General features: G+C 34.3%; 2 protein-coding genes across 3 annotated transcripts in view; both read right to left on the reverse strand.

Moving 5' to 3' along the window:
• LOC141283604 (rho GTPase-activating protein 18-like) overlaps nucleotides 1-9,425 on the reverse strand; it is a 36,626-nt gene extending 27,201 nt beyond the window's left edge. Inside the window, exon 1 of the mRNA XM_073816914.1 lies at nucleotides 9,258-9,425. Within this exon, the coding sequence (XP_073673015.1) occupies nucleotides 9,258-9,367 (110 nt within the window). The 5' untranslated portion in view covers nucleotides 9,368-9,425. The remainder of the gene's footprint in view (nucleotides 1-9,257) is intronic.
• Nucleotides 1-18,412, reverse strand: part of LOC141283608 (A-kinase anchor protein 7) — a 286,494-nt gene that overhangs the window by 133,725 nt on the left and 134,357 nt on the right. The window lies entirely within an intron of this gene.

The following is an 18,412-nucleotide window of genomic DNA, read 5'->3' on the forward strand; positions in this document are numbered from 1 at the left end:
TGAGCTTAGATCAGAAGGTGTTATCTGTTATTAAGAAAGATGTAATGAATCCCACATAAAAATTTGTTTTGTGGTTTCTTCCATTCATTCTGCACACAAGACCTGTCTCTTTCTCCTTATACTGTGTCTTCACTGAATATAAAAGACATAACCATAAATGAGTTGCATCTTCATCTGTGTTTAAAAACCCATTAAATCTCTTAATGCGTTGAGTGTTTGTCCTGTTCTAAAAGGCCAGTTTGGGCAAGACAAATCAAAAGAGTTATGCACTTTAAATCACATGCATTAAGTATTACTTCCTGGTCAGTTTCAGACAAAAAAAAAAAAACATACTTTCATGTGAGAAAGAGTGTTTAATTAAGTTCTTGATTGGACAAAAATGTGTGCACAGTCATTTTTGCAAACTGTATATGTCCAATGAGAATATCCGCTAAAAAGGTTGCTTTGTCAACATCTGAGAGCATATAGCAACTACCAAATTTAACCTAATGGAGTCTTTAAAATATAAAAAGACGCCTCCAGCCAGAACAAATCAAACATTCACTCTTTAACAAATCACACTTCTTCAAGTTCACATTGGTTGAGGTGAATTTACATTTGCAGCCAGTCAAATAAAAGTAGCTAATATTGACATGTGACCGTAAATACATGGATCTCAAATGAAAGAGAGGAATGCTTTTTCCCCTCATGTTTCTTCAACAACCTTTCCTCTGTCATAAATGCTGATGATGCTCGTTGATGGTTTAGCTATTAACCGTGGGGATCGGAGTGGACTCCACATGCTAAAGGTCAGATAGCACACACCGCATTACAGCCCTCGGCCGCATAGAAAGAGGACAAAAGGGTCAAGTGCAACCGTATTTCTCACTTTACATACACAAACAACAGAGACAGAGCAGTAGACAAAACACTAGCACTATGTGCATCTCTACAGCAGCTTACAGTCTAATGCAGGACAGACTGATGCAGGCGTCAAGCTGAAGTTCGGCAGTTAAACTCAACGGAGTCGAGTCAAGAGGGCAAAAGCAATGTGGGAGTATGGGCAGTTGCTATGACGACCAGAAGTATACCTGTGGAATGTGGCTGCTTGGAGACGGTGAGAGGCCATGTTGTGTTTCAGACAGAGAGGACATGTGCATTCATGTTCAACTGATGAAAACAGCCTAAAAAGTGAGATTTTGAAGCACATTTATCTTGCACAATGCATTGCATTTCAAAGTGAAACAGAATATTCATTGCAGTACAACACAGGATGGTACTTGAATTCATTTCACTGCTTATGTAGTGACACTTTTTGGTAGTCCATGCTTTTTTTTTTTCAAATTATAAGGGAAAAACGCTTTATTGGATGTATGCGTGTGTCAAAAATCACTATTACTGTTTACCATAGTATCCAAAGTAATGAAACTGGAACTACATTCATTAGAGATGTAATTTTGTGTTAATATTTATATTTACAAGCAGTGTTGGGGAAAGTTACTTTTAAAAGTAATGCATTACAATATTGAGTTACTCCCTAAAAAAGTAACTAATAACGTTACTTAGTAACTTTTTATGGAAAGTAATGCGTTAAGTTACTTTTGCATTATTTTTAAAATCTGGGCAGGGCTTGCTTGTTTGTTTTTAATTTAAAAAGTCAGATTTTTGTCAAATGTAAAAGCCTTTTCACACCAAAATCCTCAGGCTTAGTATCAAACATGTGGCTCTGGACCACAAACCAGTCTTAAGTAAAACAGGTCTATTTGTAGCAATAGCCATAATTACATTGCATTGCTCAGAATTATACATTTTTCTTTTATAAAACCATTAGGATATTAAATAAAGATCATGTTCCACTAATATATTTTGTATATTTCCCACTGCAAATATATCAGTACTATTTTGATTAGTAATATGCATTGCTTAGAACTTTATTTGGACAACTTTAAAGGTGATTTTCTCAATATTTTCAATATTTTTTTTTTGCACCCTCAGATTACAGATTTTCAAACAGTTGTGTCTCGGCCAAATATTGTCCTATTCTAACAAACCATACATCAGCACTTGAAACTTTGTTTATTCAGCATTCAAATCTCAATTTAATAAAATGTACCCTTACGACTGATTTTGTGGTCCAGGGTCACATATAGTAAACCCAGCTCACACTTTTCATCTTTCATGTTTATTAATTAAGAATCGTGATAACTTAAGTGCAAACATATTCATGTTCACAGCTGAGGAAAAAAACAATTTTAGCCTTTTAATAAACAGTACTTTTTGTTAACTGTTGACCATATATGTGACCCTGGACCACAAAACCAGTCATAAAGCTCAATTTTTCAAGTTGACATTTAGGCTAAGCTGAAAAAAATAAGCTTTCCATTGATGTCTGGTTTGTTAAGATAGGACAACATTTGTCCCAAGATACAACTATTTGAAAATCTGGAATCTGAGGCGAAAGATCAATGATTTTTGACCCATTCAATGTATTATTGGCTATTGCTAAATATACCCATGCTACTTAAGACTGGTTTTGTGTTCCAGGGTCACAAAAACACAGATACAAAAATACCATTTTAACTCTATTTGGCTTTATTCAAAGTCTTGTGAGAGTACTGTATCGTGAGATCAGTTTCATGCAGTGAACTGAAGGAATCATGACATGAGTGAAACGCTACATTTTTCTGAATAAAGTGTGTTATTTTCCTAGTTCATGACTAAATTAATAAGGAATGTTTGTTTCATATCCTTTGTCTTTGTTTGTTTTGGGTAGTTGAGGCATTTGTACTGCTGTCTGCATAAAGAAATCCACTTTCCATCTTTGTGAAATTGTGTTTTAGACTGAATAAGATTTTAATTTGCACCAGGCATTCACATTTAATGAATAACCACACAGCTGTGCATGATGGCATTTGTTTGGAGCACTGGTTGACCCAGTAGCTGGTCTCTTGGGGGAGCAGATGATTTTACCATCCAATATACTCCTCGACAGGAAATAAGTCAGCTTTTGGATATGGAATATGAGTTGGGCTTCATTATCCTGAGGGACACACTCTGAAATCCTGCTGCTGTCTCTATAGGAACGGCTCAAAATCTGAGTTTGGCCAGACTTGAGTCAAAGAGTGACTTGAGCTGAGGAAACACAGCAGACTCATGCTGATACACTGTGACCTTCATACTGTTCAACAGCTGTGGAAAACAGAAGTGTGTGTATTTGATGCTCAGGTTAGTTTATCACATCTTCACATCAAATACCCAAACATAGTTCGGCTGTTCATCTCAGCGTTAAACTATCTCTCATAGCCGTCTAAGAGTTTACAGGTCTCAGCAAGCTTATTACAGTGAGTGGAAGCTATTTCCTGCTTACTTTTGTTTCTGAGCTTCCTGCAGGAGGAATTTAAAGCTGATTTTCAATTATAGAATTGATATGCACATGCAACATTTTTATTAGGGATGCATTAGGGAAATTATTCAGCTGAAAATAGCCAAAAAACTCTTTTGGTGTTATGGTTAATAAGCGAAAAGGCCAAATAAATGATAGCGAACAATGACGTGATGCGATCAAATAGAGGCGCGCACTAATGCAGCAAACATGTGGAAGCATTTAAAACTGGCCGAGAAAGACGCAAGAATCATTCCAAGCAGCGACAGCGAGAGACTGTTTAGAAGCGCATCGCATGTCTTCATGAGAAGAGAAAGGTTACTGTATGATGACTGAAATCATCCATTAGTCAATCAACTCCAGAACGTTCTGTTGTCTAATACACCAGACACCAATTGTATTTATTCTGACAGCAGCTCCTTAGCCAGGGTTCAAAGACCAAAGATGACAATCATTCACAAATCTGCTGCTGCCAGCAAAAAATCTACATTCAGAAATGTTAGCATTGTCATTTTACTGTTCTGTAAAATCAAATAAAAAAGTGAGACAAAAATAATGACAACCGCTCTATTAATACATTTATTCTAACATTCTCCTTTGCTCATTAAAGGTTGTATCAGCGATTTCTAGCCTGAAACATAAAGTGTAAAATTCAGCTGATCTTTCATCACGATCCGCTCGCTGCCTGCCCCATAAATTGTCTGTGAAAAAACCGCGTCTCTCTGGTCAGCCTAGGGTCCGAGATATGCCAAAAAAAACAATCTACACTACCAACCATTCCACAGCAAAAACAAACATTGTTCCAACCAATCAGCGTCAGGGGTTTGGTGTTGTGGACTTTCGCTCCGCCTCCCTCACATCCCAGCACCAGTAGGAAAGTACACAACACGAACCCCCTGACGCTGATTGGTTGGAACACGGTTTGTTTATCTGTGGAATAGTTGATAGCGTCGATTGTTTTTTTTGGCATATCTCGGACCCTAGGCTGACCAGAGAGACGCGGTTTTTTCACAGACAATTTATGGGGCAGGCAGCGAGCGGATCGTGAATAAAGGTCAGCTGAATTTGACACTTTATGTTTTAGGCTAGAAATCGCTGATACAACCTTTAAGGCTGCATTTATTTGTAGATTAAAAACACATGCCTGATTCAAGAAGGGGGTCTTAAAATGGCCAAAGAATACTATTTTACTAACTTATTAATTTTAAGTTAAATTGTGCTTTGTTGGTAGGTTATAATGTCTATTAGAATGTTAAAAATTTTCAGTGTTGAGTCAATATTTTTAATTATTTTTTTGTAATTGATTATTTATTTTTTGAATATCAAGACAAAACTGTAAAAAGCAAATATTGGCTATTTAATTTATGCAATGGTGAAAATTAGTGTTCGGTAATCAGCCTTTGGCTTTCGGCCCAGTGTGTAGTTTTGTTCAGCTTCGGCCAAGAATTTTAATTTTCTTGCATCCCTAATTTGTATACATTCTATTTTACAGATCGCTTCATATAAGCATCCACACATCACACATAATCTCAGCTTTTATTACGTTCAGGTGAACTTTCCAAAACAGGTGAAGGTGCACAAGAGCTGTGTGCTGTGTCAATGGAAAAGAGATAAAAGCCAGGCTACGATAATGCTTGTTGATTCTGTACAGTTAGTCTCGGTGTGTACGCTGCTGCATGCATTGCTAGCTAACAGAGATGTCTTCATAGTCATGCTGATGTTTGGGCTCTGACCCTGCTGAATGTCCAGCACTCATCAGAGACATTATCATCACTCACAATGACCACAAAGCATGCAGCGCACGCTGAATGAAATATTCATTATGCAATGCGGGATGGAAAGTCAAGTGATGTTTACCAGGTCAGCACAGGTTAAACCATCAAAAACAACAACAGAAAACCAACGCACCTGTGCTAAAATCCGAACACACTGTTTTCTATGAGTGTAAACACCAAGCTACGATGAAAATCTCTCTACTCTGGGCCCTGTGTTTAATCTGTTTGACTGTACTAAAGCATAAAATCATCATAATATGTTTGCAGACATTTAAGAAACAAGCTAAGATTCTTACAGGGACAGTTCACCCAGAAATGAAAATGCGATGTTTATCTGCTTACCATCCCAGATGTAGGTAACTTTGTTTCTTCAGTAGAACACAAACGAAGATATTTAACTCAAACCGTTGAAATGTGTTAGGGACTCATGAACTATCACTAAACAATAAACACAAACAATTACGACAACCGCTCTATTAATACATTTACTATAGCATTCTCCTTTGCTCAGCAAGGCTGCATTATTAAACAGATGCCAGATCAGTACCAAACAGTACCATGGCTGTGTTTGGAATGATTTTTGTAGGCGAAATTGACCAAAAACAGGAAATATGCTATCTAAAACGTGAGTCTTTTAATATCAACTTCTTGTTTATTTAACTGTTGTATAAAGTCAATATCACATTTGTAGTCATGATGATTTTTGAAGGAAAAAACATCACTCTTCATGTGGTATTCACCACACAAAAAAACTGTTAAATAGGTCGGCAAAATATCAGTTCTTTACATTTTGAGCTGAACTATGACATAGACAATTCTTTGTGGGATTCACCCACAAAGTCCAATGATCCAAATATAGAAGTGTCTTGTTTAAACATGCTATGTTCTTTCATGCTAAATCTAAACAAGTGCTGTGTCTGCAAACAACCAGCCAAAAGCGGAGGCCAGAGCAAGCAGCCGAAGGCCTGTTGGTAGAGCAGACCCACAAACACTTAAACAAAGACACTAAGAAACAGCGTGTCCTAAAACAGCGTGAGCCGCTGTGCTCCGGCCGGCAGAATCCACGAGGGACTTCTGCACACAGCTGCTGAACGAGGAAGACACCTGCGCTCCATCTGAGAACACAAATAACAGCCAGCATCCCGTTTCACGACCCCGGCACGCACTGACACTGCTGTCTGCATCCGCCAGCACTGCGTGACCAACACCAGCAGCACAGAAACACATTAGGAAGCCGCCAGTTAGTTTGTGTTAGAGAGGTCAGCGAATGCAAAACCACCCTACAATGATAAAAATCCACCCAGTGGTATTTGTTTAATCTTTAAAAGTAATATCCCCTTTTTAAAATCAGGTCATTCTCAAGTTTCACAGGTAAAGTAAACATTACGGCTCATCATCCCACTGCAGAGAGGGGCGGGGTCAGCAGAGCTCATTAGCATTTAAAGGAATATGAAACTAAAAGGGCTGATTTTGACAAGGTAAAAAGAGTGTTTTTTACACTACCATTGAGAAAATTTAACCAAAGTATGTTATAGACTTCTCATTAAGACCCTGAAGAATCATATCAACTTATGGAAAATGGGCATCCTACTGTCTGACAGATATGGGGTTGTCACTGGCTGATGAACATCATTTGTCATCAAAGCTGTTCATTTATGATGCAAATGGCTACATCAATGATTAAGAACTTCATGCTGATTTTGAGTCAATAAACACTGTATACCCAAACAAGTTAGCAGAACTCAAATATTTGAGGTAATCAGTTGCAATTTAAAGGATTACTCTACTTTCAGAATAAAAATTTCCTGATAATTTACTCACTCGCATATCTTCCAAGATATTCATGTATTTCTTTCTTCAGTCGGAAAGAAATTATGTTTTTTGAGGAAAACATTCCAGAATTTTTTTTCCATCTAGTAGACTTCAGTGGTGCTCAACGGATTGAAGGTTAAAAATACAGTTTCAGTGCAATGTCAAGGGGGTCCAAACAATCCCATCTGAGGAATAAAGGTCTTATCGAGTGAAACAATCAGTTATTCTCAAAAAAAATGTACAGTTATTATACTTTTTAACCTCAAATGCTTGTTTTGTCTATATGCACAACACTTCGGTTGAATACAGTTAGGGTATGTCAAAAACTCCCATCTCATTGTCTCCTCCAACTTCGAAATCATCCTACATCGCTGCAGAAGTACAGACCCTGTGTAAACATCCAAAGAAGGTCTTTGCAAAAAAACAAAAAAAAAACAAAAGTAAATCAGCGATTTACAGGACGATTTTGAAGTTGCAGGAGAAAATGAGATGGGAGTTTTTTGGCATACCCTAACTGTCCTGAACCGGAGTATGCACGCACAACACAGAACAAGACAAGACAAGCATTTGCTGTTAAGTGTATAAAAACCTTTTTTTTAAGAAAATGACAGATCATTTCGCTAGATAAGACCCTTATTCCTCAACTGGGATCATTTAGAGCCCCTTGAAGTTGGACTGAAACTGTATTTTTAACCTTCAATCTGTTGAGCACCATTGAAGTCCACTATATTGAGAAAAATCCTGGAATGTTTTCCTCCAAAAAAAAAATCTTTGTGACGGTAAAAATAAAGACATGAATATCTTAAATAACATGGGGTTGAGTTTATATTTTGGTTTTGTAGCTACTAAGCCGCCATCTTAATACAACTTAACATGTAATACTGAGTAAGCTAACTTAATATACACAATTACAGCTAATTAAGTGTCTGCATGTCTTCACGCTACTAAAAAAGTTCACTCAAAATGATCCATTGACAAAGCTGTCTGTAGATTTTAGTCACCATCACATCACTTCATTGTGACATCTGTTTATTATAGGCTATCTACTGACATCCTTGTCAACTGATAGACAAATTAATTTGAATTGAATATTTTGGACTTTGAGCATTTCTTACCAATTGAGAATTGACTATTCATTATAAATAGTCATTAAACTCAAGAAGAGCTTGTAATATGTGACCCTGGACCACAAAACCAGTCTTAAGTTGCTGGGGTATATTTGTAGCAATAGCCAAAAATACATTGTATGGGTCAAAATTATTGATTTTTCTTTTATGTCAAAAATCATTAGGAAATTAAGTAAAGATCATGTTCCATGAAGATTTTTTGTAAAATTCCTACTGTAAACCTATCAAAATGTAATTTTTGATTAGTAATATGCATTGTTAAGAACTTAATTTGGACAACTTTAAAGGTGATTTTCTCAGTATTTTTAATTTTTTGCACCCTTAGATTCCAGATTTTCAAATAGATGTATCTCGGCCAAATATTGTCCTATCCTAACAAACTATACATCAATAGAAAGCTTATTTATTGAGATATGATATGACGTATATATCTCAGTTTTGTACAATTTAACCTTATGACTGGTTTTGTGGTCCAGGGTCACATATAAAGTTTCAGACAGTTTAGAACAGTACAAGCCGGAACCGGGTACTAGGGAAATCTGAAAGCAGAAACTTTCAACTTAGTTTCAGGAATATAACATACACCCTATTATTATAATTCAGTTGTACTGTATCACATCAGCATCATCAGTCGCTGACAAACCCATATTATGTTGTACACAAATCTGGTGGTTTGGTTTGGTTTAGTCTGTTGGTTAAAGATCTGCCAGACTGATAACTAAATGGTTGTAGGTTTAAATGCAGAAAAGAAGTCTCAATAAAGCCAGATATTGACCAGACCAACATATCAGTTGCTACTTAAAACACAAAATAGCTCAATGTACAAGCTCTCTAATACTACAAGATCCCTTAAAAGACAAACTAGTAACTAGTACCTCCCACATATCAAGCATAATTCAACCATAACTATATTTAGAACAGCATGCAAACAGAATTATTAGGTCACCAACTTAACAAACTGATCAACAGCATCTCCAGAATGAAAATGTAACCATCTGATCAGAAACCCATTCAGATTTGGGTTGTGACTCAAACCAGCGCGCACCTAAGTTAGATGACGCCTGTGCTAGTGGTCTAGGTAGGCGGCTCACTAGGTTTCGAGACACAGCCCTAGGATACAGTTGCCATAAATAGTGCACACTGCCCTTAGTAATAAATAAAAGCGTTCAAGCGATCCCTCACCTTACTCCTAGAAACTCCGTTTGCTCTTTAGAGTTGATCGCTGGTAAAGCTTCGCTGTTGCTAGTGTAAGCGGTTAACACAACGCCCTGCTCGTCCTGCTGTCGACTCATCTTGACCACAACATTATTATGGAAGTTTCGGTGTAACTTCGGACTAGCAGCCGCTCGACTCTCCCCTAACAACATGAATAATCAGAATCACGGAGCTCCGCCTCCAACAGGGCGGCGACATGATGACCAATCCTAGTACGTGAAGAGTCGGCTGATGAATATTAATCACGTTACGTCACGCTTAGCCATCAAGCCTTGCTGATTGGCTGAAACGCTTGATTCATGAATATTAATCGAGATACGTAACACGACGCTACAGAAAGGTTACTAGGCAACATATGTAACGTGTTTAACATACATAAGATACGCTTACGACGGGGAAAAATTCAATTCGAGAATGCGGAGGGGCGGAGACTTTTGTTCAAATAAAATTGAATAGGGTAAATAATTTTTCTAATAGTTAGTAATCACCTTTTTTACCAAGTTGATTGATTACATTGATAATTGCTTTCTAAAAGTTTTCTAAAATGTTAGGTTTAAGTATGCAAATGAGGCATTATTTAATTAAATATGCGCTAATTTGCAAACATTTCTAGTACAAAAATCTAAACACTGGATGAAGTCTGTTTCAAAATTCTTGTTTAATTTTTTTTTTTTTGACATATTAGAGTCAAATGTTTTTACAGTGGGATTTTGGGTCTCATTTTGTCACTCCATACTTCAGAAAAAACTTTGAACAGACAGAAACCATGTTTTTTTTTACCATTTTGGGGGGAGTAAAATGCTTTATAAAATCAAGCTAATTATATATGAACAAACCCCTCTTTAAAAACCTTCAGGATATAGACAGGAATAAAAATGTAAAGTTTGGTGTGTGTAAGTGCTACTGAAGTGGAGATTTATGGCTCAGTTTAGGAGAAACAACTCATTTTGAGAAAACGGCCTTTAAAAATATGTATTGTATTTGAAATCTTTTGACGCAAATAGATAAAGTGCTATAAAAGAAACACTTAACAGTGTCTTTTGGGTGTTTTCTTTCAACTAGTCTGAAAAAAACAAAAAGCCCAAAATCTCAAACTTGACATGTGTAAAAATAAAAAATAACTTTTTTGCCTGCAGTGTCTCTCCTTAACACGCTGTGCTTTAGTTGGACTTTAGTAAACTTCAGTCAGACCCTCAGAGATTAAATCATATTTTGATACTGTTGCACAGAGCATCTAAGTTTCTGTATAAATCCCCAGTGATTAACCTCAGCTTGTATCTCAGATGCTTACTGATGCATATTAATTTAATGACCTGGGTTCCATTAAGTAATTATGGCACACCATGTCTAACAGTCAGGCTGATGTGAAAAATAACTCTGAAATAAAGATATATTCTGTGAGGCTGAATTTTAAAATTGTTCCCATACAAAAAGTTTAAGTGTGCTATTAGTATGCTTATTTTAAACTAAAAAATATGAAAGTATACTTCATTTGTATGTGCTTCTCAGGAATGTGCTTCATATACTTCTCAGAAATATACTTAAAATGACATACTTGACTTATACTTAGAAAAAGTTTAAATATATTTGAGCTCTATTTTTGCTATTACACTATAATGCTATCTTTGTTCAAAATGTTAATTTATTCGTTTTTATTTATGAAGCTTACCCACATTCAAGTGTGCAAAAACAATGCATGAAGCTAGAATAAAATGTTTTTGTTTATAACCCTGTTCTTTCTTTTGATGCTTTGTATATTAGATATTCAACAAAATGTATACAAATTAATATGAGTATACGTGCAGTATAAAACTACTAAACGAGTAGTTTACTGAGACTATACTTCAAAGTTGTCTAAAAAGTGCTTAATTAGTAAACTATCAGTATACCTAAGTTCACTTTTAGTACTAAAAACATAGATGCAAACTTGTTGCGTAAGTTTACTACTTATACTTAAAGTATATTTAAAAGTATACTTTTATATACTAAAAAAGTAGGCCAATTTAGTCCCAAGGAGTATTGAAATAGTACACTTAAAGTATACTACTAGTACACTGATATTTGTATACTTACTATATAAATCGACTTGAAACTTACTTAAGTATACTTCTTTTCGGTAAGAGTTACAATAAGATACGAGTATACTTGCAGTATAAGAACTAGTAGTTTACTATGATTGTACTAAAAATGCATAAAGAAGTATTTAATTAGTAAACTATCAGTATACCTATAAGTTCATTTTTAGTACTACAAACATAGATGTAAACTAGTTATAATTAAAGTATACTTAAAAGTATTTATATTCAAGAAAGTGGGCCAATTTAGTCCCAAGGAGTACTGAAATAGTACACTTAAAAGTATACTACTAGTACACAGATTTTTGTATACTTACTACATAAAGTACACTTGAACTTTACTTAAGTATACTTGAAGCATAAGTAAATAAACTTGAAGTATACTTCTTTTAGGTAAGGGTTATAATAAGATAAATCAGACAATAAGGCAAGCTCTATCTCAGCCTGACTTTGGAGATAAAACGGTGACGTAAATGTATCTCAGACACACCTGTTTAAGAGATTTTCCAGTCAAAAATATTCCTCTGCTGATGTCATTGTTGTACAAATGTACATGATAAAGTCATTCAACAAAAGCACTGATGTAAGTCTGTATTAGAGGATTTGGTTAATACTGATCCAAAACTGAAAACCTAATTCTGCAACTTTAAGATGTCAGCATTTTGTGACATGTATGAAGTTTGTTCCATTTGCCTGTAATTTGCCTTTTGTGTGTCAACAATGTGCCCCATGGTCAAGGTTAAATTACATCCTCCTTTGGAAAAAAAAAAGGCCACAGTGGAGTTAAAGTGAAGCTGGTGGCTGTTTTTAGGCCGAGCTGAGAGTGAAGGGAAGGAAATATGATGTTGAGCTGAACATAGACCACACTACACTGGAAACCATTATTTATTTACTTTAGTTCCTCAACACTCTTCAGAACACAATTGAACACGCCTGAACGTTTCCATTACCATCACAGCTATTTGTTCTGCACGGCTGTCTCTATATGAGCGCCTGCAAGCTGTTTTATGTGTGAGGTTATGGTCCAGTGAAACAGAAACGGAATAAAAAGAGTGTGTTTATTTTAATAACTGTATGTTGTTCATTCACAACAGACTACTAATGTGGAGAAAACACAAACATGTACTCACGTTATTGTCTGATATACTGTAGGTTTCATTATGTTGTACACTGCTGCTAAAATGTTTGGGATCAGTAAGATTTTTAATTCTTGTTAAAGAGGATTTTTCTGCTCATCAAGGCTGTGTTTATTTGATTAAAAATACAGAAAAAAGCTGTAATATTGTGAAATGTTAATGCAATTTAAAATAGTGATTTTCTATTTTAATATACTTAAAAATATAATTTATTCCTGTGATGCAACGCTGAATTTTCAGCATCATTACTGTAGTATTCAGCATCACACGATTCTTCAGAAATCATTCTAATATGCTGATTTATTATCAATGGAAACAGTAGTGCTGCTTAATATTGTTTGTTTTGGATCCTTTTCAGGATTCTTTAATGATTAAAACGTTAAAAAGAACAGCATTTGTTTAAAATAGAAAACTTTTGCAATAATAAATCATAACCCTAACTTTTTTTCTTTCTTTCTCTCTTTGAAAGAAATGTATACTTTTATTCAGCAAGGATGTGTTAAATTGATACAAAATGATAGACTTATATTGTCAGAAAAGATTCATATTTTTAAAAAATGCTGTTCTTTTTAACATTTTATTCATCAAAGAATCCTGAAAAAAAGTATCACAGGTTCCAAAAAATATTAAGCAGCACAACTGTTTCCAACATTGATAATAAACGTAATAAATCTGTATTTTAGATTGATTTCTGAAGGATCGTGTGACGCTGAAGACTGGAGTAATTGCTGATGACAATTCAGCTTTATGTCGTAGAAATAAATTATATTTTAAAGTATATTAAAATAAAACACTGTTATTGTGAATTGCAATAATATTTCATAATATTGCTGTATTTTTGATCAAATTAATGGAACTTTGATGAGCATAAGATAATAAAAAAAACATAAAAAAATCTGAAAAATTAAAATCAAATTACTGATCCCAAACTTCTGAGCAGCAGTGTATGTTTCAAAGTGCTTGAAACAAATAATGATTTTAAAGGATTTTAAATGTCATGCATGGTGTTACAAATAAAATATTTACAAATTAATAATCAAGCTTGAGTTGAATAAAGCCATTTCTGCACTAACGTTGTTGTTGTGATGCGAGGGTGATATGTGTGGCTTTCAGAGTTTTGCAATATGATTCCTGAGTGTTTATCACTAAGTTGATGGTTGCTGCACTGCAAAAAAAAGCCTTATCTTACTTAGTAATTTTGTCTTGTTTGTAGTCAAAAAAATAATAATCTTAAATCAAGATCTAAAAAAAAATCTAAATAAGTGCTTAAGATGAATAAAAAAAATCTTAATAAGAAAAACATTTTTTGATAACAACTGCAGTAAAATATCAATAGCAATGTTTTGAAGAAGACCCAGTGTCTATCTATCCATTATGGGTTTTTCTAAGCAGAACTAAAGACACTTTTGAGCTCATGGTGAGGTTGACATCTGCAGCTGTGATACTGCCCTCTAGTGTTCAGACTCACATCTGCGTGTGTTCAGCTCTCTTTGTTTGACCATGTGACTTCACACAAAGAACAAACACATCATTCCCACATCATGAGTTCACAGCCAGCTTTACAGCAATACCACAATCAGTCAAAAGGCACATTATGGTCAGTTTTAGAGAGTGCCATGTCAGTCTTATAATAATAGTGCATCTCTGATGAGTTGAGTCTTTATCATATAGGCTTACATTCAGAAACAGCAGACATTGTGAACAGCTCATGAAGCAGATGACCCAGGACATGAGGTCTGCTGTTTAGATGGTGCTGTTATTGGTGTATCAAGCTCATTCAGATTTAGAGGAGATACTGTAGCATCATCATCCTCACCATTTACATTATCTGCATGGAAACCTCAGTGCCACACTGCAAAAAATGCTTTTCTTACTTAGATTTTTTGTCTTGTTTGCAGCCAAAATATCTAAAAAATCTTGAATCAAGAAGGATTTTCTAAACAAGTAAAAATTATCTTGTTTTTAGTAAAAACAAGTCAAAATTAAGTGAGTTTTTGCTTCAAACAAGCAAAATAATCTGCCAATGGGGTGAAAGAAAAAAAATCTTATTTCAAGCAGACAACTAGATTATTTTTCTTACCCCATTGGCAGATTATTTTGCTTGTTTTAAGCAAAAACTCACCTAATTTTGACTTGTTTTTACTAAGACACAAATTTTTACTTGCCTAGAAAATCCTTCCTGGTTCAAGAACTTTTAGATATTTTGGCTGGAAACAAGACAAAAAAATCTAAGTAAGAAAAGCATTTTTTGCAGTGCATTCGCTGCTGTGAGATCTTGAGAAACAGTGTGAGCTTCGGGGTCCGACCAATTATGACAGCATTCGGTTAGATGCCATACTGAATATAATATGGGGGAAAACAAGGCAGTAAGGAATAGACTTTACAGTGTTTGCAACGGCATGAAACGTTCTATATTATGTATTTTCAGAATGCAAAACAGTTTATTGGAGTTTTTGTCAGAAAGCTGTTTCATTGGTATGTTGTCAAACAACAGTCCATAAAACACACTGTCTTTGAGTCCCTCACAGCCTCATTTTCATTCTTGTCAAAGATTAAATCTGGCACTACTTTGCCTGAGGTCTATAGGGACTTTCCAAAAAGAGTACAAAATAGAGCTGGAAACTCTACAAAAATGTTGGACTATATTTTTATTGTACTTTTTGGTTTGCAAGTTTTAATAATTAATAATAATAATTAATTTTACACTCCAAAAAATGTTTTTCTAGCTTAGATTTTTTTTGTCTTGTTTCCAGCCAACATATCTAAAAATCAAGAAGGATTGTCTAGATGAGTAAACATTATTGTCTTGTTTATAATCTGCCAATGTGGTAAGCAAAATTATCTTGTTTTCTGTTACAAATAAGATTATTTTTCTTACCCCATTGGCAGATTATTTTGCTTGTTTGAAGCAAAAACTCACTTAATTTTGACTTGTTTTTTCTTAAAACAAGAAAATAAATTGTACTCGTCTAGAAAATCCTTCTTAATTTAAGAATTTTTAGATATTCTGGCTGGAAACAAGACAAAAAGATATAAGCTAGAAAAGCATTTTTTGCAGTGTATTTACGGATGCCTTTCAAGACACTCAAGGACACATTACAAATAATCAAATACATAAAAAATAAATGACAGAAACAATGCACAATAATACACAGCACTTTATTAATCAGAACTAGCTAAAGTTTTAAGACATGATTTAAAAATTGCACTGCAAAAAATGCTTTTCTTACACAAATTTTTTTGTCTTGTTTCCAGCCAAAATATATATATATAAAAAAAAAATTAAATTAAGAAGGATTTTCGAAACATATAAAAATTTAAATTAAGAGCATTTTTGCTTGAAACAAGCAAAATAATCTGCCAGTGGGGTTTGCTTGTTCTAAGCAAGAACTTCGCTTCATTTAAAAAAAAATAAAAAATAAAAAAATCCGGAAAACAAGATTTTTTTTTACTTATAACTTTTTTTTTACTAGAAAATCCTTCTCGATTTAAGAATTTTAAAATATTTTGGCTGGAAACAAGAAAAAAAATCTAAGTAAGAAAAGCATTTTTTGCAGTGTGAAAGACGGTTTCACAGACATGGCTGAAGCCTAGTCCTAAACTAAAATGTAAGTCTGAGCTGTTTGATCTGAGCTGAAACTGACTGATCTTAAAATATATCAGTGCCTTTGTTTTGTCTCAAGATGCACACCAGTAATTTTTTTTCTAAGGCACATATATAAAAATCACTTAAATGTCTTAATCAAACTACGGCCTAATCCTGGTTTAGGCTAAGCCCTGTACAAAACCGGGCCAATAACTATAAAGTATATGTCAAGAGGTAAAGTATTCCTCTGAGCCGTAAAACCAAAAGATCTACATGTACAGATGGTACAACTAAAGTCATAGAAGCAGAAGAGATGAGAAAGATTGGGTGAGTATACACGTTAAGAAAGTGTCAGATTATGAAGTGCCTTATGAGTTAAAAGTAAAATCTTAAATAAAATCTGATATTTGAGACTGGAAGTCATTTTTGCAATCTTAACAAAATCTATAAATTAATAACCACAAATACACGTACAAATAAATCTAATCCTGATTTGTGTTATTTCATTACTTTCAAGTAATAACCCTTTTATATTTATTTACAATAAGGTTTCATTAGTTAACTACATTCTTTAAGATGAAGTAAAAATAAACAGCACTTCTGCATTAAATAGTCTTTTAAATTTAAAAGTATCTGTTTTATCTTATTCAGAGTCTATTGAAGCTGCATTTAAACTGCATTTTGGAAGTTCAAACTCAGGGCACCATAGAAGTCCACTAAATGGAGAGAAATCCTCAAATGTAAATATTAACCCTATAAAAATATACTCTTGTATATGTCAATGTTTATCAGCAGCATCCTTCATTTTGATGCATTATTATTTTGAGTGGTGTCAGATTAAAAAAAATACCATGCACACACACACACACACACACACACACACACACACACACACACACACACACACATCAGTACACACAAACTACACTCTAATATCCATGCCAGTACACCCACACACAATTATAATAATAATTATTTCAATTAAACTGACCCTTTTTCAGCAGAAGCAAAAAACAAGACAAAGCACATATTTGCTCCATTGGCCAAACCTCAGAAAATGTTGGTATCAGGTGGAAAATTGTAAATAAATAAATAGAAATGTTGAAGCCTTGCCAACAGGGTGAAAGCCTATTAATAAAGAATGCATGATTTTATGCTCAGATGGCACTCAGATTAAATATTGTGTTTTTAATGGATTTCAATGTGGACATTTTTGTCCTTAATGTCCTGAGTTTGATCATTTATTGTACTTAGTGTAAAACCCATCTAAACTCTTAAAAATAAAGGTGCTTCAGAATGCCATAGAATAACCTTTTTGTCTAAATGGTTTCATAAAGAACCTTTAACATCTGAAGAACCTTTATGTTTCACTAAAGGTTCTTTGTGGTGAAAGAAGTTTCCTCAGATTATTAAAAAAGTTAAGAAAGAGATGGTTTTACTAAATGGTTCTTCTATGGCATTGCTGTGTAGAACCTTTTAAAGCACCTTTATTTTTTAAGAGTGCATGAATGGAAATGAACTAAATATTAAAATTCCATTAAAAAAAAAAAAAAAAATATATATATATATATATATATATATATATATATTTTTTTTTTTTTTTTTTTTTACCAAATTCTGTTTGCATTACCACAGCCAAAATTATTTAAAAAAAGAAAATGAATGAATGCAGTCAACACTACTAATTAGTGAAAAATAGTGAAAATGGAACTATATGATTCATGTCATTGCAGAAATGTTCCAAATAATTTCACTTCCTTTGTGTCATAATTTTATGGAACACTCCATTTCTTTTAATAGGGGGAACATTATGTTGTGACAGGGTTGTATGATCAGTTAAACACTTAGTGTAATTACCAGAAATGTGCTATCTAGCAAAGTTAATTTAAAATACATATATATTTTTCTATAATGGATTAAATGTCAATCAGATGATTTCATAATTATTGCATCGTTTGTGAGAAGCAACCCTTCTTGTGGAAACAGACACTAACAACTAGTTACACAACATCACAAAAGAGTGAAGGTGCATCTACCAGATCCAACATTTCTCATACAAGTCTGCATTTAAATTCACAAGGTAGGCGGCTGAAAATGAAAAACAGGCTCAAACTTAGAAACTTGCATGCAAAGAAATCTCTTTCTGCTCACCGAAACAGCGCTTCTCATTTCTCAGGGTGAAATGGATACAGGCCAGCTGAAGAATAGACTGAAATGTTATCTGTTCATAGCAGAGGTGTCACTGTTTGAGCTGCTCAGCACATGCTATATGTTCTGGCTGCTATTTCTTGAAACATGTTTCTTTTTCAACACTTTAGATTAGGG

Source organism: Garra rufa, chromosome 13, assembly GCF_049309525.1.
Source record: "Garra rufa chromosome 13, GarRuf1.0, whole genome shotgun sequence".
In the NCBI taxonomy this organism is placed as follows: Eukaryota; Metazoa; Chordata; class Actinopteri; order Cypriniformes; family Cyprinidae; genus Garra; species Garra rufa.